Source organism: Microtus oregoni, unplaced genomic scaffold (genome assembly GCF_018167655.1).
Source record: "Microtus oregoni isolate MIOR12 unplaced genomic scaffold, Mior012 000013F_ref0000133, whole genome shotgun sequence".
NCBI classification, from domain to species: Eukaryota; Metazoa; Chordata; class Mammalia; order Rodentia; family Cricetidae; genus Microtus; species Microtus oregoni.
In genome coordinates this window covers 35,961,827-35,987,583 of record NW_024543072.1, presented here as the reverse complement: position 1 = coordinate 35,987,583, position 25,757 = coordinate 35,961,827, and the positions used below count along the sequence as shown (strand labels likewise).

The window sequence follows — 25,757 nt, the reverse complement described above, 5'->3', positions numbered from 1 at the left end:
CATGGCACACATATGCCCCTTCCATGCTATGTAACACACATATCCACCATAATAAAAATAAATACAAGAACTCCCAAAGAAGCCAATTTGAGTTCCATCTTGTTTCTAGAAGGACTTTGTTAGAAATAGTCACCATAGATTAATTTAGAACAACTTTAGGTAGAGGGGCAGACTCTATATTAGAAAGCAATATACAAATGAAAGTACTGAGACCAAGTAGAAAGTCCTGGAATTTTGGGAAGAGATGCCCGGAAATGAACTTAGAAGATATGATGGGAAAGACAGGAGGCATACACAGACACGTGAGGTGGAACTGTCGTGACTTGATGCAGCCCTCACAACCACTGATATCAAACCTCAGCAACCAGGAACTAGGTATCTCAGGTCACTTTCCATTACCACAACAGAATACGTGAAATGGGTAAAATAAACGAATTTTATTTTCTCATGATTTGTGAGATCCCAGGTTTCAAGGCCATAGTGGCAGCTTCTGGTGAGAGATTTGTACTGTGTCCTTACATGGTAGAAGGTTGAAGGGCAAATAAATGCACAGAAATGTGATAAAACAAGAGGCAGCCTTGCTCTATGATGACACAACCTATGAAAACTGACCCAGTATTTGAGAGCAGAACCAGTCTGTTTATGAGGGTGCCCCAGATACTTCCTCCAATGTGACAGTGGGCACCAACTCATGGATTCTGGGGGATGTACCATAGTACACGGCTAGGGAAAACTCTTCCTTGCAGTTTATCTTGCACTAATTTAAGAAAAAGTGAAGATTTATAGAAAAGTATAAGAGAGGCAAGTAGGAGAGATGCCCCCCAAACTTTTAAGGAACGTGACAGAGTGGCAGTCTCAGGGGACTTAGGAAGAGTCCGAGTTTTCAGTGGTTTTATGGTCCTGTCCCACTGGGTCATGATGGCATTTCTGGCTCCATCCCATTTCCCAGGGCCCATTAGGCGGTATTGGTAAGGGGAACATGGTCCAAAATAAACTTCCCAGGCTAGTCTTGGATCCGTGAGGAACAGAAGTGGGATGTTGGGTTTTGCGCCTATGCACTGAGCGATCTCATCCAGGTAGGAAATGAAGTTGATTTTGTCTTCACTAGTATCTTTAATCACACCCCTATGGGCAAAACAGAGAAGCAATATTCTTCAACCACGCCCTGGTCTACATATCTTGAGTTATAAGATTTACTCCTCACTCTACCATTTTGTTACTGCTATATTAGATCAAACTTTATTTTGGGAATGTTTTCTATGAAAAAGAGTGAGCGAGGGGGCGTTTATTTAGCAAATATATTGGCTAGGGCAAATTTGTTATAGAAAGAAGAAAAGAAAGCATTCACGAAAAAAGCTTGGTGAGTTTGAGCATGACATGAGGCTTAAGTCATGTCTGTCCAAACAAGATGTTGTCACTGAGTGAACAGGATCAGAAAGCATTTTAAATATAGACAAGGAAAGGAATAGTCCCAGCTACTGTGGGGGCTGAGGGATGAGCATTACTTGTGTTGAGGAGCTGAAGCCCAGCCTAGAAAACACCACAAAAAAATTTATATGCAGACAGCACAGGCCAAAATGAGGCCATCTGGGAGTGAGATTGAATTTTGGTGCTCATCGAGTTTAAGGAGTGTGGAAGATTAGACAAACACATCTTGCGAGGTGAGGAGTAAATGCTGGATTTCCTTTGAAAGGGAGGCAGATAGACAGGGTCCGAGGCACGAGCCACAGGTAGTTGTACAGAACTTACTAATCTTTTCCCACAGCGAGCTCTACCCTTCTTCATACCTTTTAATGAGCTGCTCCTTTTTCGTGACTTCTGCCATCAGTTTCTGGGATGGAGGGATGTTACAGAGCCCTGTGAGCAAGACCAGAAGCAACAGGAAAGACATTAGCTCTTCTTCTTCTTAAGTTCTGCATCGTCTTATATCTGGCTTCTCTCTGCTCCTGCCTTGGAGTTTGGTGTGCAACTATACTACACAGGGAACTTCCTGGAGGTGAAATCCCGTTAACTCGGGACTTTCATTGCCTGGTTCTCAGAGGAGTGTCTGGGGGCTTAATGCTCAGCTGTGCCGCCTACACTGGACATCATGTCTGCTCCAGCAGTTGCTGGAGTTCTTCCATACCCACTTCCACGTTCCTGCTTCTCCCTCTTGACAAACCTATATTCCATTGTGTAACACTCCTGTGTGGTTCTTGTGTATGTGTGTGCGTGTGTTCAAGACATTTGTTGTTTAAAGGCTGACACTTAGAGCCCCACTTCTGTAACCCTGCGAGGTCAACTGTGTTAGAGGAGGTAGTTTTCTTATTGGGAAGTCTCCTGTGTGGGCAGTGCTCAGCCTCAGAGGTGCTTTCTCTGGCATGCTGTGAGGACCATCTCTTGTTGTAACGTGATCCAGGAATTTAGGGTAACTAGGAAACTGAGTGCTTGTGAGACACTAAAGAGAACCAGCGTCTCGTGACCTTAGTTTCTTCAAGGCATGGAATTGTTCTGTAATGTGTTTTCATGCTCTTCCCAGGTGTAGCGGATAGGGGTGAGCTTGCTTCAGATTATCCATTGTTGCTTCAGTTAAATGTTTAAATAGTCCTTTATATGCTCTATGGGAAAAAAGTTTTGTTTTCTTTTTTCTTCTTTTTTCTTTTTCTTTTTCTGCCACCTATGGCTGGTCCTTGTGATTGTATACAGGTTGAACTCGTGAGAACTTTACTCAAATGACCTCTCTGTCATTTGCGCGCTCTCTCTCTGTCTTGGTTTTTGAAACATGGTTTCTCTGAGTAGCTTTGGCTATTTTGCAACTCAGTCTGTAGACCAGAACAGCCTGAAACTCTGACATCTGCCTAACTCTGCCTTCTTAGTTCTGGGATTAAAGGCTTGTGCCACCACCACCAAGCACATGTGACCTTTCTTAACTCTTAGACTATAACCTTTCTGAGGATTTGATTAGAGCTGGCACGAGGCATTAGTCAGCCTTATTTATGGGCTCCATCCTCTCAGGTGTCTTCACTTCTAGAGAGGTGATAAACCTCCTTCTTAGGACAGTTGCAGACCTTGAACCCTGCCCCTGCTCATCTTAATTTTAGTCTAATCTCATGGACTCTGATCTTTCTCTCTCTAGCAGCCCAGATCCTAGCATCTAAAATCTCATTCTGGGGGCTGGAGAGATGGCTCAGAGGTAAAGAACACTGGCTGCTCTTCCAGAGGTCCTGAGTTCAATTCCCAGCAACATGGTGGCTCACAACCATCTGTAATGAGATCTGGTGCCCTCTTCTGGTGTGCAGGCATACATGGAGGCAGAATGTTGTATACATAATAAATAAATAAATAAATAAATAAATAAATAAATCTTTATAAAATCTGATTCTGTCCCTTTGGTTTTTTTGTAACTCTAACCTAGCCTACTTTATGTAAGGAACTTTACCCTTAGCTATTCCCTCTCTCCCCAGCTTTTCTTACTGACCTCAGATACTTGTGACCTTGGTAATCCACCCTGTCCATCCTCCTATTCTGGACAGTCCTGCCTGCCTGGTACCCAATGGCAACCCTAAGGTGTGTTGCATTATCCTCAGAGTAAGGTCTGACACATATCTGTGCTGGGTTTTCTGCCAGGGTTTTATTATCTTGTCAAAAAAGAACAAGACTGTCTACTGAGCTGCCTGTTAAAAGCTCTCTGGTGGACTGCGCAATTACTTACGTGGTATGAACCAATCCAGTTGTGTCTTGCCAACTGTATCATTTGAATACATATTTTACAGCTCATTGTGCACCAACAACACTAGGTACTAAAGTGTCTTCTGTGGTTTTAATGTTTTTGGATAGTTCTGTGAAATCACTTTTATTGTCTTTTAAAACAATACAAATTTTTGATAATTTAGTGAAGGCTTTGATTCTTTTCCTGCAATATAAGGATCTCATAAGCTTGTCTTATCCTCTCCTTCCATTCAAACAGTATTTTTGTAGTCAGGCCTTGTGGTGCAGGCCTGTGCTTTGAGTTGCTCAAAGTCTGAGGCAGGAGGATCACAAGTCAAGGCAGCTTGAAAATTTTAGTAAAAGCCTGTGTTAATAAATAAATAAATAAATAAATAAATAAAAGCCGAGAATGAAGCCCAGTGGTAGATTGTTTGCCGGGCACATGCAAGGCTCTGTGTTCAACTCCAGCACTATAAAACATATTAAACAGAGCCACCTACAGAGTCAAATAAATAAATACAAATTGAATATTTATTAATTTAAGAGAGCACAGACTGCTTTAAAAATACTTGTTATTTTATGTGTATGACAGTCTGGCTATATGTATGTGCTGGATCACTTGAAATTGGTCATAAGTTGCCATATATGTATTGGGAACTGAACCTGCATTTCTTTTTGCAAGAACATTCAGTTTTCTTAGTCTCTCAGTTAATGCTTCAACCCAAAGCATGGGTTTTCAGTGCAGGTTGGTGTCTATTGCAATTACAGTGTGACATTACTTGTGATTGTATTTGTTTATTAAGGTTATCTGTTTGGTCCCAATGTGAATGCTGTTTATATTCAAAAATAACACAGCTGGAGTTCAAAATGCTTGCCACTTAACTGGTGTGGTAAGATGCCAATAGTAAGAGCTACAGTTATTGCCTAGTGAACTTTCAAGGTGCGTCAAGTACTCTGCTAACTGCTTTTTTAAAAAGTACGCATTTAAAAAAATCCTTAAAAAATACTATATAGATGAAAGACCTGAGCTCTCAAGAGATCTTCACAAAGCTAATAAGTTTCGATCTGGGACTGGACCCCACAAGCTGCATCTCTATGACCTTTAGCTTCTTAGAGCAATAACAGACAAGGAGTAATATCCAGGATCAAATTTTTTATAAGCATGTGTGAACAGTTACGAGACAAGATAGACAGACAGGGAAAATAATGTGGGCATGGGATCTGGTTGAAGCCTTTCACCAGATCAGAAGCAAGAATTTCCGCACAGCTGATTGAGAAGCCAAGGACAATGGCACTGGGTTTTCATCCTACTGCATGTACTGGCTTTGTGGGGGCCTAGTCTGTTTGGATGCTTACCTTCCTAGACCTGGATGGAGGGGGGAGGGCCTAGGACTTCCCACAGGGCAGGGAACCCTGACTGCTCTTTGAACTTGAGAGGGAGGGGGAGGGGGAATAGGGAGGCATAAGGGAAGGGGAGGAGGGGAGGAGGTGGAAATCTTTAAGTAAAAATAAATAAATAAATAAATAAATAAACAAACAAATAAGAATTCCTGCACAATTAACAATTGCTGTGAAGGTTACTTTTCTGAAAAGCCAGATGTGTGTACCTTACTTTGTTCCCAAGAGCCTTGTTTGATAAACTCCAGGCCTGCTTCATACTGGCTCATCCTGAAGTTCTTTCTGTGGTGAAGCCAAGGATCTTTCGATCCCTGCTTGGAGGTCTTTGGGACTGAGAGAACAGCTTAGGCTGCAGGCTGCGGTGTGGTTCAGTGTCTCTGCTCTACTCCACCTGATAGCCACTCACTCGAGACCTCGAATTTCATTGCAGGATGTATTATTTCAATGTCATTCTTTGGAAGCAATATAATATTTTGCTTTTAGTGCCAAAAGGCAAGACTGATCTAGAGTAGAATGGAATCTTCAAACTTCAGTTAATCTAAAACATTAATCAGCTCTGTTGTGTAACTTCATTCCATCCACAGAATCAGCATAATTACCTTCAGTCGGATGGAATGACATAGAACATCACATATAATGTAGCACTCATATATGATTAATTGCTCATTAATTAGCTTCTAGTATTTTATATTACTTTAGCTCATGTCTGTTTGACCAGGTAAATGGCAGGACAGTAATTTTAAGATTCAGTTGATGCATTTGTGTTTAAATAGAGCAAACATACCTTTGAATACTCTTGTAGCCCATCGTGCCTGGAGCTCTGTGCCAGCTAAGATAGACCCCGTAAGGCTGATCAAGCCGATAATGGCTAATGTTGTTCTCTCCAAATTTGGGGGAAAGACTCGCTTGTATAGTATGATCCTCTTTGTACAAAAACTTTTGAGAGGTTCTTCAAAAAAGGGAAAAGAAAATTCGTATCCTGTACTGAAGATCACTGCATCAATGTTGACTTCTGTTGTCCCATCTTCAAAGATGATAGAGGATTCTGTAAAATCCTTGATGCCAGTTTTCATAGTGACTTTCCCACAGAGGATGCAGCTTGGTAGCTCATCATTTACGATAAATTTTGATTCTTTCCTTTAACCAAGGAGAAACATATTCACTATAGTTACCTACAAGGGACCTTAGCAAATGATTTCTTCAGTCAGTTTTAAATTATCTGCCAAGTCAAGGAAGTGAGTTGACCAGTGTCTAATATGAAGTTGGCAATCTGATAAACAATAACTGTGTTTATAAAACATGCTGTTTCCTTGCTCTTTGTAGAAGGCATGTGGAAAACGACTCTTTCCTAACTCGATTTGCCATTCCATTTTTAAAAATTACACACACACACACACCAAACATGCGTACAGAGAAAGAGAGAGAGAGAGAGAGAGAGAGAGAGAGAGAGAGAGAGACAGAGACAGAGAGAGACAGAGAGAGAATTTGCAGGGACTGGGTTCTTTCTCCTGTGTGTTCTTGGGACTGGACCTGGGTTCTCAGGTTTGACAGCAGGGGACTTTACCCCCAGGCAGTGAACCAGCACTTTCTTTTAACTGGATCCACCAGAATTCACTTCTAGAGCAGTGCTTTTGTTTCTTTTTCTTCCATTGTTTTCTTTTCCACTTAGGAGACTGAACAAGGGCCTCATGTATGCCAGGCAAGTGGTTTACCACTGAGCTATACCCATAGCACAGAAACACTTAAAGTATAAATGTAGAATACACAACTGAAGATTTTATGATCAGCTTGGGGTTCCATATCACCCAGGCCCCCCAAAGTTATATTAGGTCTAGAGGATATCAGTAAGATACTATTTGTGTAAAATAAAAACTATTAACCTATTTACACAAATGGCTATTTTTGTTATTATACAATCACATCAGACACATGGTCTTTATAAAACTGACAGGTCACACTGTCATGGGCCACTTACTTTCCTTATATTTTAAAATAGATGTTGCTGAAGAATATTTGAGTTAGGCATATATTATAATCACATTTAATGACATCACATGAATTGAAAGTTCTTTTCCTTCCCAATATATAATTCTATAGAGTAATATATTAAGAAATACTGTGTCAGGAACTCCCAGTTTCTGGAGTTATTTCAGGAATTCCCACCTCTAACCACAGTCAGACCAGACATTTATCCTCACACACATCGAGAGTGAACCATCTGTGGTCACTGATGCTGTGCACTCTGCATTTCTGGGTGGAGCACTTTCAAGAAGCCTCAAAGTCAAATCAAATTTCCTTTCAAGTTGGAAATGAAATTTTAATCCTTACTTTTATTCTCACATTGTGACATTTCTATTGTTGTTACTAAACAGAGAATACGCCTGTTTCAAGAACTGCCATGGAGCTTTATGGGCAGTGTCCCAGGGAAATAAGCTCGTAGCAGGAGGAACTAAGACAGTGCCGTGTAAGACAGTGTAGTTATGGAACATGTAAAGTTCTGGATAATACAGAATGAGGAATGCTGACTTAAAACTCCCCATCAGAAATTCCAATGAGACTGACAATGAGAAGCTCACTCACTCCAGTAGAATGAATATTGTTTTTCTGAAAACACATGGGTGAATATATGGATAAAGAGGAATACTGTACTCTTGGTGGGAATGTAGACTGTGTTCCCTTGAAAACAGAAAATAGCCTAGAGAGGTTCCAACACCATTAATAACAAAACTAACCAAAAAACAACTACAACAACAACAAAAAAAAAACCAAGACTAGATAGCATCTGTCTATCTCACTTCTGGGTATAAATCCAAAAGTTATAAAACCATCATTCCAAAAAGATGCCTGCATGCCTGTTTTAACTGTGGCGTTATTCACAATAGCTAAGGTATAGTCAGCCTCAATAATCACCAACAAATGCATGAATAAAATGTCACACCACACATACACACACACCCTCACACACACACCCCAGAGTATGTTCAGCCTAAAGAAAAGTGAACTCTTTCAGCTCAGAAAAGTTGAGAGACTTGAAGAGTATGTTACATCAAGTACTTAAAACAAAAAGGTAACTTGTTGCACTTTCATGCCCATATGTGGAAGCTAAAATCAGAATAGTGGCTACTGGAGGTGGGGGAGATATCAGAGAGAAGAAGGATGGAGGGAAAAAAGGAGGTCGGCTTTGAATAGCAGATGCTCTGTGCATGTATGGAACTCTACTGACATGTGGACTTTGCATATATTAGTAAAAATGGTGAAAATGAACCGAAGGTTTTCCATGAAATGAAAACTTAAGTACCCTTTTGCAATGCTTAATCCATAATTCTCATGGTTAAGTTGCTTCTGTTTACGCCAGTTTATAAAACATGAAGGCAGAACGCGTGCAATAAAGTTATTACATCTTCTTGTGAGCATCATATTGAAAGGGTAGCCACCACCTGCAGAGCGGCTTAGAACCCAGGCACCACTTCTAGTGCTGAGAAACACCTGGGAAGAAGAACAAGAAGGATAAACACATATCAAATACCTCGAAGTACTTTTTCCTTGATATGTTTCAAATTATATTCTGGTTTTCTAACACAGGTTAACCATATGACCATATTTTATTCTTGCTATATTATTACCCTAAAACACATCACTTGATTTGTAGTATCTTCATTATATTATTTGTTGAATTATGAAAATAGTTGTAATATTTGTAGGTATCATATGCTTGTCTGGCTATGTGTGTTTGTGGTCTACGTGGGTGCAGATATGTGTGAGTGTGTATGTACATATGTGCAGAGACCAGAGGTGAGCCTCTGGTGCCATGTCTCAGGTTTTTTTTTTGAGTCAAGATCTTTCACTTGCACCTGGGGCTCAAATATAAGCTGAGGCCCAGGAATCTGCTTTCCCAGAAGTACACACAGGCTGGCTTCTTGTGGGGTCCTTGAGGATGCAACTCTGATCCCGGTGTTTTCGTGGCAAGCATTTATTTGTGTGACTAGGCTAGCTCTCCAGGCTGTGATCTGGAAACTTTTTTTTTAAACATATGAATAATAGAGAATTAAAAGGTTTAGAAAAGCAATTGTATCCAACTTAAACATAAACCTATTCTTTGAGATCTAATAGTTTTCCTATAATACATGCATGTGAACTAGATCTCTAACTTGTGAGTTGTTCAGTATTTCTAAAATCATCTCACATACTTAAAAATTAAAGATTGCTTTTATATTAAAACAAAGAACACATCCGATTTCTAGTTTATGAGTTGGAGTCTGTTGTAGTTTGAATGTAATTGGCCCCCATATGCCACAGGGAGTGGCAGTATTAGGAGGCATGGCCTTGTTGGAGTGGGTTTGGCCTTGTTATAGGAAGTGTGCAACCTTGCGTGTGGGCGGACTTTGAAGTCTCCTATGCTCAGACTACACCCATTGTGTACACACGCTTTTTCTGTTTTCTGTGGACCAAGATGCAGAACTCTTAGCTCCTTCTCTAGCACCATGTCTGTCAGCATGCTTCCATGTCCCCCATGATAACAAACTAAACCTTCGAAACTGTAAGTCATTCCAATTAAATGTTTTCCTTCATTAGAGTTGCTGGGTTACCTAGCTTCTCTGGAGCTGTGGATTGTAGTCTGGTTATCCTTTGGTTTACATCTGTTATCCACTTATGAGTGAGTATTTACCATGTATGTCTAGGTAACAAGGAAGATCCTAGAGGGCTGCATTAATCTCCCTGGGAAGGGAAAATAGATGAGATCTCCTGGGTAAACTAAGGGTAGGGGATAGTAGAGGGGAGAGGATGGGGATAAGAACATGAGGGAATGGGATAATTGAGTTGGGGAAGGGATTGAATGGGAGAAAAATGAAGGAGATATCTTCATAGAAGGAGTCATTATGGGGTTGGGAGAAACCCGGCACTAGGAAAATTCTCAGGAATCCACAGGGATGACCCCAGCTAAGACCCTAAGCAATAGTGTAGAGGATGCTTGTACAGGCCTTCCCTGAGTCTGGATTTTCCCTGGTGGCCCAGAGCTAGCAGAAATGGTACGTCCACCATTTTGAAATTGGAAAGAGGTGGAGCCAACATCCAGAGTAGGTGCAATCAAACTGTTTACCATTGTAAAAGCTCTTCAAGACAGTAGAGAATTACAGGCAATGCAATAGGACAGATTCAGACATAAAAGACCTCTAAATGGGTCACAGTGTTGAATAAATGTACGGAGACTTGAAAGAAAAAAGATAAAAAGTATAGTGGTTCATAAAATAAAGTTAATGCTTTAAAAAAGTGTAAATTCTTTAAGGAGACAGAGTACAGATAGTCATAGATTAAAAAAAAACAAGCCATGTAAAATGGAAAAATTCACAGAGAGTCTGGATTATATATATTATTGTGTTTTCTTTAAATTTCTTGACTGTTAAGGGTCTAAGTACAGAAAGACATTTCATTGTGTGGTCTGCTAAGCTAATCCAGCATGTATATTATAAAGGTATAATGCCTTCAGAATTTGGGTCTAAAGATATGATGCTTTGGAAAAGAGGTTCTTCTTTTGTTTTCACAGAAGATGACAACATGTGGATTGCTTCTAGACCAATATGATATGATAAACCATGTCCTCCTGAGAGGTTGCTGTGCACATCCTCAAAAAATTATTTTGCCCAACTGCTGACTGAGAGGAACCTAGCAAACAGGATACACCATGAAAGACCTGATTAACAGCACCCCCATACAGCAGGAAGAAGTTTGGAGAGAAATAACTACGTCCATATTCCCAAATATTGCTTATAAATGTTCTTTTACATTTAAAAAGGGAGATGATATAGATGTAATTAATTCACATTGGTATGAATCTTGGTTTGTAATGAATTTAAGGTCAATTTTGTTATATGTATATGTATTTCTGATCTTGATTAAGGTATTGTGATTGTGTAGTTCATTTAAAAATGTAATGGATAATTAGGAAATATAAGTTGTTAATGGATAATCATTGATAATAGTCAAGCTTGTAGTCTTGTTAGTTAGATTTTCTAGATGTGCACAGATATATTTCAGATAGGTATTCTTCATATCTTTCAAAGACTACAGAATATGGATTTAAAATGTATTAATAACTTAGGGCTTTTCATGACAACAAGACATATTTGCTCCTGGCAGCACCAAGCTACTTTGAGAAGAAGATGGGCATTGAAGAGGCTCCTTATGGAGTTGGTTAGCCATTTGGGCAAGAAACTGCTCTTGCCTGGACTGTTGCATAAACTGGACATAAAGAGATTGCAGAGAGAGGACTGCTGAACTTGCCTAAAGGTGAGATGATTCTTTGGGGTTCCTGATTCATGAAAGAGTATGCAAGACATTCTGCAGGATACAGAAGAAAATGACTGAATAGTCTTTAAAATTTCCTGCTTCATGAAAAAGTCTTCTGGCTACTATGGGCCTGTAGGCTGAAGATGAATGGTCCAATGGTACAAAAGAACTTTGGATGACTGTCCAGGTAGTGAGATGTCTCTGTCATTTCTAGAGTTTTGGAAGTTGCTTATTTCTTGTTTACTTAGGTAATATTATATCCTCCTGGAGTCTTTGATGGAGTTGAAGAATTGATAGATATAGTTTTCCTTTGTTATGATAAAAGATAAAATAGATCTAAATATTGTAACTGTAATTCTTACTTGATACCTGCTATATATAATTTTACTATGTTAAAGTTAAAGCCTTCCTTCCTTTTTGATTAAAGAGAAAAAGGGGAAATGGTGTAGGATGTGTTGCTTTCATTGGTTGAATAAAGAGACTGCCTTGGCCTTTTGATAGGGCAGAAACTTAGGTAGTTGTGGAAGATAGAACTGGATGCTGGGAGGAAGAAGGAAGAGGAAGAGAGAGCCGCCATGGAGTCACCAGAGTCAGACATGCTGAATCTTTCCCGGTAAGCCACGACCTCGTGGTGACATACAGATTATTAGAAATGGGTTGAATCGAGATGTGAGGGTTAGCCAATAAGAGGATAGAACTAATGGGCCAGGCATTAATTTAATTAATACAATTTCTGTGTGGTTATTTTGGGTATAAGCTAGCCAGGAGGGAGCCGGGCAACCAGGATGAAAAGCAGGCCCGCGTCCTCCTACTACAGAGTGGGGCCCAACATGGCACACCCTACTGCTCTTCCTACAATACCTCCCCTATAATCAGATAGGTGACTACCCTAACAATCACCATAGAGCCTTCATCCAGTAACTGACGGAAGTAGATGCAAAGATCCATACCCAAGCACCAGGCCAAGCTCTGGGAGTCCAGTAGAAGAAAGGAAGGAGGGATAATATGAGCAAGGGTGTCAATATCATGACTGGAAAATCTGCAGAGACAGCTAAACCAAGCTCATGGGAACTCAGGTACACTAGAACGACAAATGTAGTGCCTGCATGGGGCTGAACTAGGCCTCCTTATGTGGGAGGCAGCTGTGTAGCTTGGTCTGTTTGAGGGGTCTCTGTTCATAGGACCAGGATATATCCCTGGTTCATGAGCTGGCTTTTTGGAGCCCTTTCTTTATGGTGGGATGCCTTGCTCAGCCTTGATGCAGGGGGGAGGATCTTGGTCCTGTGTTAATGTGCCAGGCTTTGTTAACTGCCCATGGGGGAGGCCTTACCCTTTGGGAGGAGTGGATAGGGGTAAATTGGGGGTGGATGTGTGGGGTGAGTAGGATGAGAGGTGAAAGGGGGAAATGTGGTTGGTATGTAAAATTAATAAAAATTAAAAAAAGAAATTTGAATCAACATTTCTAGCTTGTATATGCATTAAACATATAATAAATACATTTAAAATATTAAAAAAAAGAGTTGCTGTGGTCATGGTGTCTCTTCACAGAAATAGAAACCCTAATACAGAAACATTTGCCAAACAACCTCACCATTGAGTTCTAACATGGGGTTTTGATAGAATTACAGAGGGTTCATGTAAAAGAAAGATGACTAGGTGTTGGTTGCCTGTAATCCCAGACTTTGGGATTCTGAAGTAAGAAATTAATTAAGACTTGGTGAGGTTGCATAGTGAGATCCTATTTCAATAAAGAAAAGTGAGCAACAGTTGTGGGGAGATGGACAGAGAGAGTGGGTGTGCAGGATGCAGAGATGAAGACAAGGAGACAGAGAGAGGGAGGAAGTGAGGGAAAGAGGAAGAAAAGATATGAGTGAGAACTTGACTTGAGTGAAACATCTTGCCTAGTTGATCTTATTTATTAAAGGACACATTTGAACACCATCCAGGGCTAGGCATTCACATGGTTTTTCTGCAGTCCTTTGAACACAGTCAGCTTCTGTAAAGTGTGTCTCCTGACATGGCAGACCAAGAATGGCGTTGGGATTTTTCTCATTTCCCTCATGCCAGCATAATTTACCCGTCAGAAAGGTGTTTATGGTCTTGATAACTTCTCTGAGCCACTGTTCATGCTGATAAGGGCAGAGACACTGATTTAGAAATAGTGTACCTGGGCTGCTATTCTACTGAGCTCCACTGCGATGTCTGCTCCAGAGTTCCCAAGACCAACCACCACGATGCGCTTGCCCTGAAAGGCATCCGGAATCTTGTACTCTTGGCTGTGTAGGATCTGTCCTTTAAAGGTATGGATCCCTGAGGCAAGGAAGGATGAAATTACCTGAAATATTTCAGCTATAATTCTGTAGTACACAATGATAGGGAAATCCTAGGGACAGACACACGTTGCTTGTATCACTACTCAAGGAAGAAGACATGTGAAGAACAAGTCTTTTGGCAATTTGGTGAACCCAAATACAGATCTCTTACAACCTGTTAAAAAATAGCGATAACTACTGGAGAGATGACTTAAGATGGGTAAAGGCACTTGTTGTTAAGCCTGACAACCTGAGTTTGATTTCCAGCAACCAAATGGTGGAAGAAGAGAACAGACTTTTACAGATTGTCCTCTGGCTCTGAATGGACACCGTGGTGTGGATACTGTGAATATACATGAATATAATAAAGGTCGTGTAAAATAAGCCCATGGGTAGTATCATATCAAATGGGGACAAGGTTGAAAGCATCCCTTATGTCTGGGGCAGAGCATAGGTGCCTGTGATTATTACTTTTTAGTGTGCTACTGGAATTCCTAGCTAGAGCAATAAAGGAAGAGAAGGGAGAAGAGCATTCAGTTCTGAAAGAAGGATGTTTTCGTTGTTGTAACAGAAGATGCTTTATATACAGAAAATGCCATAGATCCCCCCCAAACTCTCATAAGACTCATTAATTAAGCAAAACTATAGGATACTAAACCAACACACAAAAATCAGTATTATTGCTGTACATAAATGGAAAAAGATCTGATATAGAAATGAATAAAATAATTCCCTTTATAATAGCTAAAACAAAAAGCCTGGAATAAATTATTTAAAAAGGCAACATATAAAAATATTGATGAAGAGGGAGCAGTGGTTTAGGGAATAAGCCATCAAACCTGATGATCCATTTGAGTTCAATCCCTGAGTTCAAACTGAGACAGCATTTAGAATATTGCATCTTGAGAAATTATAGGTTGAATTCTCACTCAATTCCTATACATATTTTAATAGAATAGTCCATTTATTTGTGATTGATTTTTTAAATAATATTTCCAAGAGATGGCTCAATGAGTAACAGTGCTTGTTATGTAGCCATAATGACCTGAGTTTGGATCCTAGCATCTGTGTAGAAAGATGGATGTGGCCTCACTCATGCCTGGAACCCAGATGCTGTTGGAGGTGACGACAGGATGCTTTCTGGGGTTTGCTGGTTATCAGCCTAACAGAAGGGCCAGCAAGAGACGCTATCTCAAAGGAATAAGGTGGCAAGTTATAGAGCAGAAGACCCAACATCTTCCTTTCACCTTTATGCATCTGCACACAGGCACCTGGACACACGTGTGTACGCCACACTACAAATACTGTGATCACAAACACATATAAAAACAACAGAAGAAAAGAAAACTTTACTTACTAATCTATTCCAGGGTCAGTAAGAAAACGCAGACTAGGAGCAGTTTTATTACATTTTAGTAATCCCTACTTCCCTAACTTTTATTTATCACATCTGAATTTGAGTAGCTGTCAGCTTTCTAGATGACTGATTAGAACCTCAAAGACAAAGGTTTACCAATTATAAAAATGTTAAAAAGACTGTGCCCAACTGTTTTCAAAGGAGATTTCAAACGTCCTGATCGGAGAGGTGTAATAGGCAATTTTAAAGAGCGAATTTATTCATTTAAATATATGATTTCTGATTTGTTCTTTTTTAAAAAGCTACCTGTCCAGCTTCTGCACTCTCTTACTTCAAGGTTTTGAATCATAGACAAGCCCTGATTCAAATGACCTCTCCAAATTAAAACTTCTTAAAAATGACAGATCTGATATTTTGTTTTAGTTGATCGCTGTATTGAAGTGGACATGTATGATAAGGCTTCAATCACAGTGTTTATATTAGTACATAAATAGTAAGACTATACACAAAATAGGACATTTTACCACTCAAAATATTTTTGTGCCTGTAATTTCTAAGTAAATATAAATAAATATGACATTGTCTATAAGCCTGCTGAAGTATTTTCAATTATGAGCAAGCCATTTTTCCTCTAAAAGAACCCAAAAGAGTATTGATGGTCTCAGGTAGAACTGACTCACCAGGGAAGGATTCCAGAGGTAAACGGGGGCTCAGGAATTGCCCAGTACAAACCATTACAGCATCAAATACAGCTCTGTGTTGTTTGCCATCTTTCTCTGTGACAACATCCCACTGGCCGGTTTCAGAGAAGTCTGGGCGTTGTGTTACACTGCGCACAGTGGTCTATAAGCAAAAGACAAACACTGCCTTTGACTCTCACACGGTGACTGGTATATCAACTCATCTACTATTTTAAGTAGAGTAACATGATATAAACAAGGTTTGTAAGTATCAGTTATCTCATTCTTAGATAAATTAAGTACTGTGTATGCTCTCAAAGGTGCTCCTAAGTGGATTACAACTTAGACATTGAAAGGATAAAACAGGACTTTTTATTGGTGAGAAGAAAATTAGTCATAATTGCTGATGTGTTGGGGAAAGCCAGGAAAGCAAACTCTCCTCCACCATACTATCTGTGTTGAGGGTTGTAGTCACTTCTTCGCATTGGGTTTCTTAAATAGAATCATTACTTTATTCTCAGGAAAACATTCTTTTTTATTATTTATTTATTTATTTATTAAAGATTTCTGTCTCTTCCCTGCCACCGCCTCCCATTTCCCTCCCCCTCCCCCAACCAAGTCCCCCTCTCGCATCAGCTCAAAGAGCAATCAGGGTTCCCTGCCCTGTGGGAAGTCCAAGGACCACCCACCTCCATCCAGGTCTAGTAAGGTGAGCATCCAAAGTGCCTAGGCTCCCACAAAGCCAGTACGTGTAGTAGGATCAAAAACCCATTGCCATTGGGTTCTCAGTCCTCATTGTCCGCTATGTTCAGCGAGTCCGGTTTTATCCCAGGCTTTTTCAGACCCAGGCCAGCTGGCCTTGATGAGTTCTCAGGAAAACATTCTAAGTTTTATCCTAAATGCAACTGTGGTAGTTTGAAAAGGAATGGCCCACAGACTTGTGTTTGAATGCTTGGCCCATAGGGAGTGGCACTATTAGGAGGTGTGGTCTTGGTGGAGTAGGTGGGGCTTTGTTGGAGGAAGTGTGTCATTGTGGAGGTGGACTTTTATGCTCAAGCTCTGCCCAGTATGGCACATAGTCTCCTGTGGTCTGTGGATCAAAATGTAGACCTCTCATCTCCATGTCCATCACCATGTCTGCCCGCACACCACCATGTCCCCCCATAGTCCACTGTGATGATAATGGACATATCCTCTGAAACTGTAAGCTAGTTCCAATGGAATGTTTTCCTTTGAAAGAGTTGCCATGATCATGGTGTCTCTTCACAGCAATAGAAACCCTAAGACAGGGAGTTTGACATTTAGAGGAGGAATCAGGAAATTCAGTATTTTAATGATCTGAGTAAGGAACAGAGAGGAAATTACCTATCTAATTCCTATCAAGAGAAAAGTAAGAGAAAAGTTTATTTGGTCATCTCATTTCCATTAGATTATTAACTAGGCCAGCTTCCATTCATGAACTTTCCATAACCCAAGCCATCTTACCTTAAACTGGATATATTTCAGGAGGTCAAAGTGCTCGGCAAATTCCCTGAGATACTCCCAGAATTTCTTGTGGTCCATGAAATTGGGGTAATCTTCTTGGTATGGGAAATCACTGTAAGATGACATTTCCTTGCAGACATTTGTCACTAGTGACTTGTAGACTCTGGTCATTCCATCCTTGGAAGTTTCCTGTTGTGGAGGTAAACTTAGCATGCAGGAAAGAAGGAACACATTGGAAGAGAACCTCAGTTGCCTTGGTGATTCATGGTCGCCCAGATGAAAGGGGTTTAGAGCAATTAGCATTGTTTTTATAATTTTAAAGAGTTCTAGAAAACTGAGAATTAGGTGCCCATGCTGTCATTGTAAGGCATCCTTATTGGGACTGGAATGAGTAAGTGCAGTATCTTTTCCCCATCACAAACAAAGAAGCTGATGACAGTACAAAATGGTCCTTAAATGATTCCACTGATGGTCAGTCTTGGCTGGAAGCTTCTTCTTCACCTGTCATAGTGACTCCTTCCACTCATGCTGGACATGTCTCTCCTTGCCTTTCTCTAGGGAACTGCTTCACAGTTTCCCTCATTACACTTTGTTCATATTTGCAGACTGTATTATTTTCATTGCCATTAAAAATATCAAACATTCTAATTTTAGGAACAAAACCCAACCCCCTCATTAGCCTTTCCTCCCTCCCTCCCATCTCAAATATCAGAAAAGATTCAGCATATACTGGCAATCTCTGCTTTCTTTTGTATTCCTTAGCCCATTCTCTGGTCTTGATTTCTATCACTCAAAAACAAAACAGCAAAAGCATCTACCTTCTAGGCATCAATGAACTTCATATGTCTGAGGTCAACTCCATTTCCCTCTCAAGTTTCTTCTTTCCCTGTCCCTTTCTCCTAGAGGCCTTCTGGAACTCAGGGGTTTGCAGAAGGAAATTAATTGTGGGGCCCACAGCACTGGTGATCTGAATCTTAGAGCCTCTTTCGTTGCATTACAAGAACCTCTTTACTGTGTCTGTTCTCTTTCTCGACTATGTGGAGGGTGGTGAGGGTCCCTGCTTGTTTTGTGGACCATTGTATCCTGGCAGAGCAACATGATAAATACATTCTGAATGAATGATCCCTCCATAAGATCTAAACAGTGTCTGGGAGTTGGGGCACTACTACTTTACTCCAACTTCATCCTCACAAGTGTGTAATCCTCCCTTTGTTCACCAAGACTTTTCAGCTTGCAGAATGTGACACTCTGCAAGCTTTAGAATGTACAAGTCCAGAAACCATCACAAACTATGTTGATATTATAATGATAACAGATTCCACTCTTTTTTCCAGGTCCTTGACTATACCTTGCCAATTTCTAAGGTTCCTTACATCTCAGACAACATCCCACACAGGGTTTCTCATGGCACCACACACATATTTAGCTTGATGCAGTGAGCTCTTTCTGTTTTGATCACCAAGTGAACAGAAGCTGCATGTGACTGGGTCATGATTACTGGGTTAGGAGGATGGGAACTACGCACAGCAAACTTCCATAGTCCCCCGAAGTCATCACTTCTTTCAAAGCAGGTGGGTTCCAGGTCTTCGTCCAAGCAACATTTGATAGAGGACAGGCCACTCACACCAGCTCCGATCACTGCGACTTTCTTGACCATGGCTATGCTCTGTGTGAAGGTCAAGGAAAGCTTTGTAAGGTAGAGTCAGACGAGAACACTTGACAGAGGACTCAACCTATGTAGTGTGAGGAATACTCCTATTTACTCTAGGGGTGAAAGTGCAATCATAGTTTGATTAAACATTACAGGTTCTGGAATTGGGCCATTTTGATTTAAAAAGTGGTCTTACCTCTATTTAGTTGTGTGACCTTGGACTTGCCATCATTCTTCTGTGCACCTTGCTTTTCTCGACAAGAGAATGGGGGTGATGGTGAAAATCACTAGAGTTTTTGTGAAGGTTAAATGACTGGTATTTGTTGGAAGGGTTCAATAGTCCATGTGTTACTAGCAAGTGCTCAATTAAATCCAGTTTTATTTTTATTACTGAGTGTAGTTAGTACATTTTACCTATTGGGACTCCTATAGCCTCTCAGTATTAATAGAACCTTTTACTCTCATGTTGCTTTTCCAAATATTCTCCTAGAGAGATGACTCAGTGGTTAAGAATACTGATTCTTCCAGGGACCTCGGTTCACTTCCCAGCACCCACAGGATGCCTCACTACTGTCTTTAACTCCAGTCCCAGAAGATCTAATGTACTCTTCTGCCTTCGTTGGGAATGTGTCTCACACATTTCACAGACATAAATGTTAGAAAAAATGCTCATCTATACAAAATAATAAAATAAACAAGCTTCTAAAACTAAAATAAAGCTAATTAATTTAAAGAAAATATTTTGAAATACACAAGATACTTTTATGCTTGCTATGTAAAATAAGCTTATAAATTAACAACAAAAAAGGAAATTTGAGTGAGGAAAGAATCTATTTTAAATAAAAGGGAAAATAATAAGGCAAAATACCAATTGAGCAAATTGAGATGGTGGGCAATTTATACAAGAAAAGCATAGTGTTAGTCAAGAAGTACATGAAAACCTGTTTGATCACATTAATGATACCAAGCCTGAGGTACTCTTTTCCAGCTTTCAAATATGAAGTTTGAAGAATGGAGCTATGTTCAGTAAGTTAATACATGCACTCATTGTGGTGAAATTTGCCTTGTGGGACCAGGAGCACACGTGTGTTCGATGCCCATGGATCCAGCAAAAGAAACCCAGTGCTCCTTACTATTGATAACTGCACTGCTCTGTGAGGCAGTCTACCCACAGGTGAGCTTCTGGTGCTTGCGCCAGAGTGGGCATGCTGCTGAGCTGAGGGCTCGAGGTGTCCTGCCATCCTGTCACTGAGGATCTGCTCAGGTTGGAGGGATTTCTCAGGGCTTCCTGTTCCAAACATACTGGTGTTCAATTCTCTGTGAGGTTTGGTATCTCCATACCTGGCTCATTGCATTTCAAATCTCCACCTCTTCCATTTCTACCAAGTTCATTTGGGGGTCTTTTAGTTCAAAGTGAGTTATGGTGAAAAGAGAACGGACCTTAGAAGAAGCAAAACAAAGTTTGAACTCGGCTATTGAAGAAGAATGTACCCATAGGCTCATATAAATGAATGTTCAGTCACCAGGGAGTGGCACTATTTGAAAAGATTAGAAGGATCAGGAGCAGTGGCATTGTTAGAGGAAGCATGCCACTGGGGTGGGCTTTGAGGTTTTAAAAGCCCAGGCCAAGCCCAGAGTGTCTCTCTCTGCTTGTGGATCAAGGTGTAGTTCTCATCCACTGCCTGTATGCTGCCATGCTCCCTGCCTTAATAATAATGGACTAAAACTCTGAAAGTGTAAGCAAGCCCTCAATTAAATGCTTTCTCTCATAAGAGTTTCCTTGGTCGGGTGGCAGTGGTACATGCCTTTAATTCCAGCACTCAGGGAGACAGAGGTCGGCAGATCTCTGTGAGTTCGAGGCCAGCCAGTCTACAGAGTAAGTTCCAGGACAGCCAGAGCTACACAGAAAAATTCTGTCTTGAAAACTAAATTTAAAAAAAAATAAAGAGTTGCCTTGGTCATGTTGTTCACAGCCATAGAACAGTGACAATAGCAGCTGCTGGAAAGTTATTGGACTCACCTCCCAACAACAACAACAACAACAACTACAACAACAACAAACAAAACACTCTCTGATAGACTGCTGGTAAATAAGAAAAATACCTATGCTAATGGACTGTGTAAACAATATCATATTATTTAGATAAAAGGACCCATCACAAAATATTTACTTGTTGCTCATTCCTTCCTATCTTTCTCCCTCGGAGAGGTATGCCTGGACATATGCAAACATGGCAAACATACCTGTGGATTCTTTTGAGTTGAGAAGAACACCTGGATTGCTTCCCACCAGGAACAAAACGGCCTTCACCAAGAAGAACACTTGAACTGCTCGGCCACTAAGAGAAGGTCTGAAGTGGTCAGATCTCTGCTCTGCTCTGTCTTTCAAAGACACAGGAGAAGTGGTTGTTGATTAAATCGGTGAAGTAGAAAGTATGCTAGTAGAATAGACTACAGCAAAGGAATCTGACCACTGCTGTGCCCTGGGGACATTTCAGTGCAGGGATTTAAGGGACTGAGCTGATAGTGGAAATCCCAGTGAGAGAGCCTCAGAGATTAGATCTGAGAAGTAAAGTCTTAGAGACAATGAAAGCAGCGAAGCAGGCCGTGGCATGAAGGAGAGAGGCAGACATACAGACGGCACATGTGGTAGGTCCTGTCGAGCAGCTGGCCCTGGTAAAAATCCTGACACAATGTCTTTTGCCCAGTCTGGAGTGGACCATGGGATAAAACTGGGCCACAGCACCAGTCTTTCTAGTGCTGATTATTAGCTGATCATAGAGACACATCTGTACACTTCAATATTAGGATTTGAGTACCATGATCTTCTGATAGTGGTAGCCATTTGAAAATGTATTTGTATCAGTAAGGGAAGGTCATAAGGGAGATGGAGATGGAGAGATCTGAGTTCTGCTTCGGTTTCTGCCTCTAAGCAGGTACGTAACCTTGGCCAAAATTCTTGAAAAGGTAAAGTTAAAGTAGTTTTTTCTTTCTATCAAGTTTGGAAGTATCATGTCTGAGACAAAATTACTCATAAAATAAAAAATCCACAATAAAGGAAGGAAGGAAAAAGGAAGAAAGGAAGGAAAAAAGGAAAAAGAAAGAAAGAAAGAAAGAAAGAAAGAAAAAAGCAACACAACCCTCAAACAAAGCAAAAACCCAACAAACAGCCAAGGAAAATCCAGAGCCAACAATCAGTTATGAATTCTATCTTGAAGGGCTAAGAAAATGTGCCATCTCTGTCTATTCTAAAAACGCTAGAACCTGAGAAATTCTTCTATTATTCTCTGGCTGGGAGACCTGAGTTTCCGAACTTGGACCTTTGTACAACAGCAAAACCCCAACCTCATACCTGCCCAACCAGAAAACAGTTCTGAGATGTGGGAAAACATAGGTGACAGCAGATGGCAGAATCGACTAGAGCTTCTAGGGAATCGCCATTTGATGATGAGCTAAGCAATTTACTGTCACTGTACTTGCCTGGGTTTTTTCCTACTTGGGTGTCCAAGGGTCGTTCACTGCAGTATTATCCCGAGATCAAAATGAATAGAGTGGGATCACTGAAGGACCCAGGGCTGTGACTGACATGGGGCCTTCCTGTTGGACATCCTCCTCCAACTTTGCTCTACTTTCTGTCTCCTCGACTCTATTGTGCTAGCCTCAGTCAACAGCCTCCAGGAGCAAAGCACACTCCTGCAAAAACACACTCTCCCTTCAGCATCTGAACAAACAGGTTTTGGAAAAATTTCCCCTTGAAGGCAAAAACAACCGAGGACACTTACCTTGCAAGCATAGAGCAGATTCTAGGATTTAAAGCCAAAAGTGGAAAGTCAAAGGTGGTGTTTGTTTTATGACACAAGGAAGAACTTCTATCTCAGAGCCTTGTCTTAAGAAGAGAAAAGAGTGCTGACTTTGATTGAACTCTTCTTGCTTCAACACAAAAGCCTGTTGCTTCTTCTATCGTGCTGTTGACAACAGGGAGTTGTGTTAAGAGAAACTTTACACTTCCGCAATCTCGGTGCAGGTCTGAGTGACAGCTCAGTGCAACTTTCAGATTGGAAAGAACGGAGTCCCGCCCCTTTCCCACACCCTCCTCAGCACAAGATCTAAAATTCCAAGGCACTGAAAGACAATGCTGTTATCATTACTGCCTTTAGAGGGCGCCAAACTCTCATCCTTCTCAGCAACACCCTGACTTTATTCTCTGTCTTAATTATATATTTTTATTTTTGGAGAATTTTTATATGTATTCAATGAAATATGATCATATCCACCCACTACTTCCTGACAACTTCCCTCTCCTCCCAACACAATGGCTTCATTTTTAGTTTGATAACTAGGAACACTTAGTGTTGTAATAGGAGCAGCCGGGCTGCGTACCCAGCACCAGGGCCGCCCGGGGCTAGCTTATGCCCCGAAATAATTACACAGAAACTGTATTCTTTTAAACACTGCCTGGCCCATTAGTTCCAGCCTCTTATTTGCTAGCTCTTACATATCGATGTAACCCATTTCTAATATCCCTGTAACACCAAGAGGTGTCTTACCAGGGAAGATCTTAACCTGTGTTTGTGTCCAGTAGGAGAATCATGGCGACTCCTTGACTCAGCTTCTTTCTCCCAGCATTCTGTTCTGTTTACTCCACCTACCTAATTTTATGTCCTATTAAAGGGCCAAGGCAGTTTCTTTATTTAACCAATGAAACAACAGATAGAAAGATGACCCTCCTCCATCAACTTAGTACTATTGCCCATATGTGGATGGTATGGGTTCATTGACTGGAGCTTGGGAAAATTACCAGTGGCTATTTGATTCTCCTCTTAAACCAGCATAGGAGCTATGAAAATAAAATGAAAGAAATAAAATAAAAAGGATAAAATAATCTAGGCCACCACATTCTTCTATGCTTGGTGTTCTTTCTGTCCCTTCTTTTCTTTCTTTCTCGAGATAGGCCTTCTATGTCTAACAGCCCTGGCTGTCCTGGAACTCACTCTGTAGACCAGGCTGGCCTCAAACTCACAGAGATCTGCCTGTCTCTGCCTCTAGAGTGCAGGGATTAATTCATGGCCACCACTGCTTGATGCTTGGTGTTTTCTAACTCGAGATTTGTAGTCTTGACTTTCAAGGTTCCTGAGTGGGTGTGTACTTCAGATTGGATCAGCAGAGGGGGCTGGTAAAAACTGAGGACATAAAATACTTTCTAGCCGGGCGGTGGTGGCGCATGCCTTTAATCCCAGCACTTGGGAGGCAGAGGCAGGTGGATCTCTGTGAGTTCGAGGCCAGCCTGGTCTACAAGAGCTAGTTCCAGGACACGAACCAAAAAGCTACGGAGAAACCCTGTCTCAAAAAAAAAAAGAAAGAAAGAAAGAAAGAAAAAAATAAAATACTTTCTAGGCATTTGTTCTTCCTCTCAGTGCTTGGAAGTCACCAGAGTGATGGTGTCCTATCTAGGTTTATCACTGAAGGATGTTGTCCGCCATGGCTCATTGATCATTTTCTGAACCAGAAGTCAGATATGCAAACAACTGAAGGAGTCAGGAAGGCAACATGAATAAAGGTGGACAGATAAGACCCGACTGGGAAGCCCAGTGACAGTCTGCTCAGTTTAACTAAATGCTGCCCTTTGGGAGCAACAGCCCAAAACCTCAAGGCTCTAGACTCATTTCTTTTCTCATGTTTGAGACAGGGTTTCTCTATGTGCTCTGTCTTTTTAACCTTTCAAATTTGCTATTCTTGTGTGTGAACGTCCCTAGAGCTGAGATTATAATTACCCGCCCCCGTTCCTGGTGTTTTAGCAGCAAGCTTTAGCTGTAAACCCCTCTGTGGTTTCTCTGTGCAAGCACCACTTATCACAGGGGGATGTGCCTTGTGAAACCAGGGGAGCATGTTTGTATTATGCCCATGGGCCCAGCAAGAGGAACCTAGTGTGTGCATTCCTCATTCTGATATCTGCACCACCCTGAGAGGCAAAGTGTGCCTCCAGCTGCACGTCTGGCTCAGGAGCCAGCGTGGGTGTGCTGCTGAGCTCAGGTGTCCTGTGATCCTGTCACCAAGGATCTCCTTTACCCTCTGCTCATGCTTGCTGTTTCACCATTAGGTGGGTTTGGGGACTCTGTCCCTGTGTAGGCCCATATTTCTTAAGATGTATGTAGCCAGGTTCTCTGGCCATGCTTAGTTTCCAAGGGCAGCTGCTCCCCTGTCAGACCACCTGTAGCCACCTAACAAATGGCTCAGGTTGGACTGCTCTTTCTCTTTGTTATTGTGTAGATCACCTGGGAAGAGGTGTGGATTCCACGCTGGTGACTGAGTTGCAGGTGTGATGGTACTCCTGTGTTCTGAGGAAAGATAATACTAATAAGTTTCCATCTTGGTTTTCCTGGGGGAATAAAAGGTTTTTGAATAATAAACATGGGGAATGTTCAGGAAAGAATGAAGCCTGAGACTCCCTTCCAATATTGCTGTGTGAACTGTGTCTCATTATTTTCCCGTGCCCCCACAGTGGTCCAATTAGGGAAAAGTCGTTTTATGTTGGGTCTTCAGACCCCGACATAGTGGAGCCCAACGTGGGGCTGACCACTGAACCCCGAGAAATGCCGGAGAAAGGACCAGAAGTACGGAGGAGACCATGAGGGCTGACCACTAAACCCTGAGAGAAGCCAGAGAAAGGACCAGAAGCATGGAGGAGACCATGAGGGCTGACCACTAAACCCTGAGAGAAGCCAGAGAAAGGACCAGAAGCATGGAGGAGACCATGAGGGCTGACAGCTAAACTCTGAAATGCTGGGAAAAGGACCAGAGTATGGAGGAGACTGTGAGAAACTCGTGAGAGAAAACCTCACCACACGTGGATATGTGAGTAGTCAGCGCTCAGATAATAAAGCTGGACAGTAATATCGGGAGTA

At 41.2% G+C, this 25,757-nt stretch overlaps 1 protein-coding gene across 2 annotated transcripts; it reads right to left on the bottom strand.

Moving 5' to 3' along the window:
- Positions 1–467: 467 nt before the first annotated feature.
- On the bottom strand, positions 468–22,795 carry LOC121455244 (dimethylaniline monooxygenase [N-oxide-forming] 4-like). Of its 2 annotated transcripts, none has more exons than XM_041662873.1 (10): positions 22,638–22,795; positions 21,100–21,237; positions 18,730–18,870; positions 17,205–17,393; positions 15,720–15,882; positions 13,538–13,680; positions 8,384–8,571; positions 5,870–6,222; positions 1,788–1,857; positions 468–1,125 (listed from the first exon to the last, which is right to left on the bottom strand). In XM_041662873.1, the coding sequence occupies exons 3-10, from the start codon at positions 18,859–18,861 to the stop codon at positions 690–692; spliced, it is 1,674 nt and encodes a 557-aa protein (XP_041518807.1). In that variant the 5' UTR covers positions 18,862–18,870; positions 21,100–21,237; positions 22,638–22,795; the 3' UTR covers positions 468–689. The 2 variants fall into 2 exon arrangements, with proteins under 2 accessions (XP_041518807.1, XP_041518808.1); XM_041662874.1 differs by having other exon boundaries at positions 21,100–21,233.
- Positions 22,796–25,757: the final 2,962 nt, after the last annotated feature.

Excerpts from the sequence above, each read along its gene's own strand:
- LOC121455244 (XM_041662873.1), bottom strand. The coding sequence starts at position 18,861 with ATGGTCAAGAAAGTCGCAGTGATCGGAGCTGGTGTGAGTGGCCTGTCC. Across the intron at positions 17,394-18,729 it reads GGGGACTATGGAAGTTTGCT|GAAACTTCCAAGGATGGAAT; the intron begins GTGCGTAGTTCC and ends CCTCCACAACAG. Across the intron at positions 13,681-15,719 it reads ACCTCTGGAATCCTTCCCTG|GGATCCATACCTTTAAAGGA; the intron begins GTGAGTCAGTTC and ends TCCTTGCCTCAG.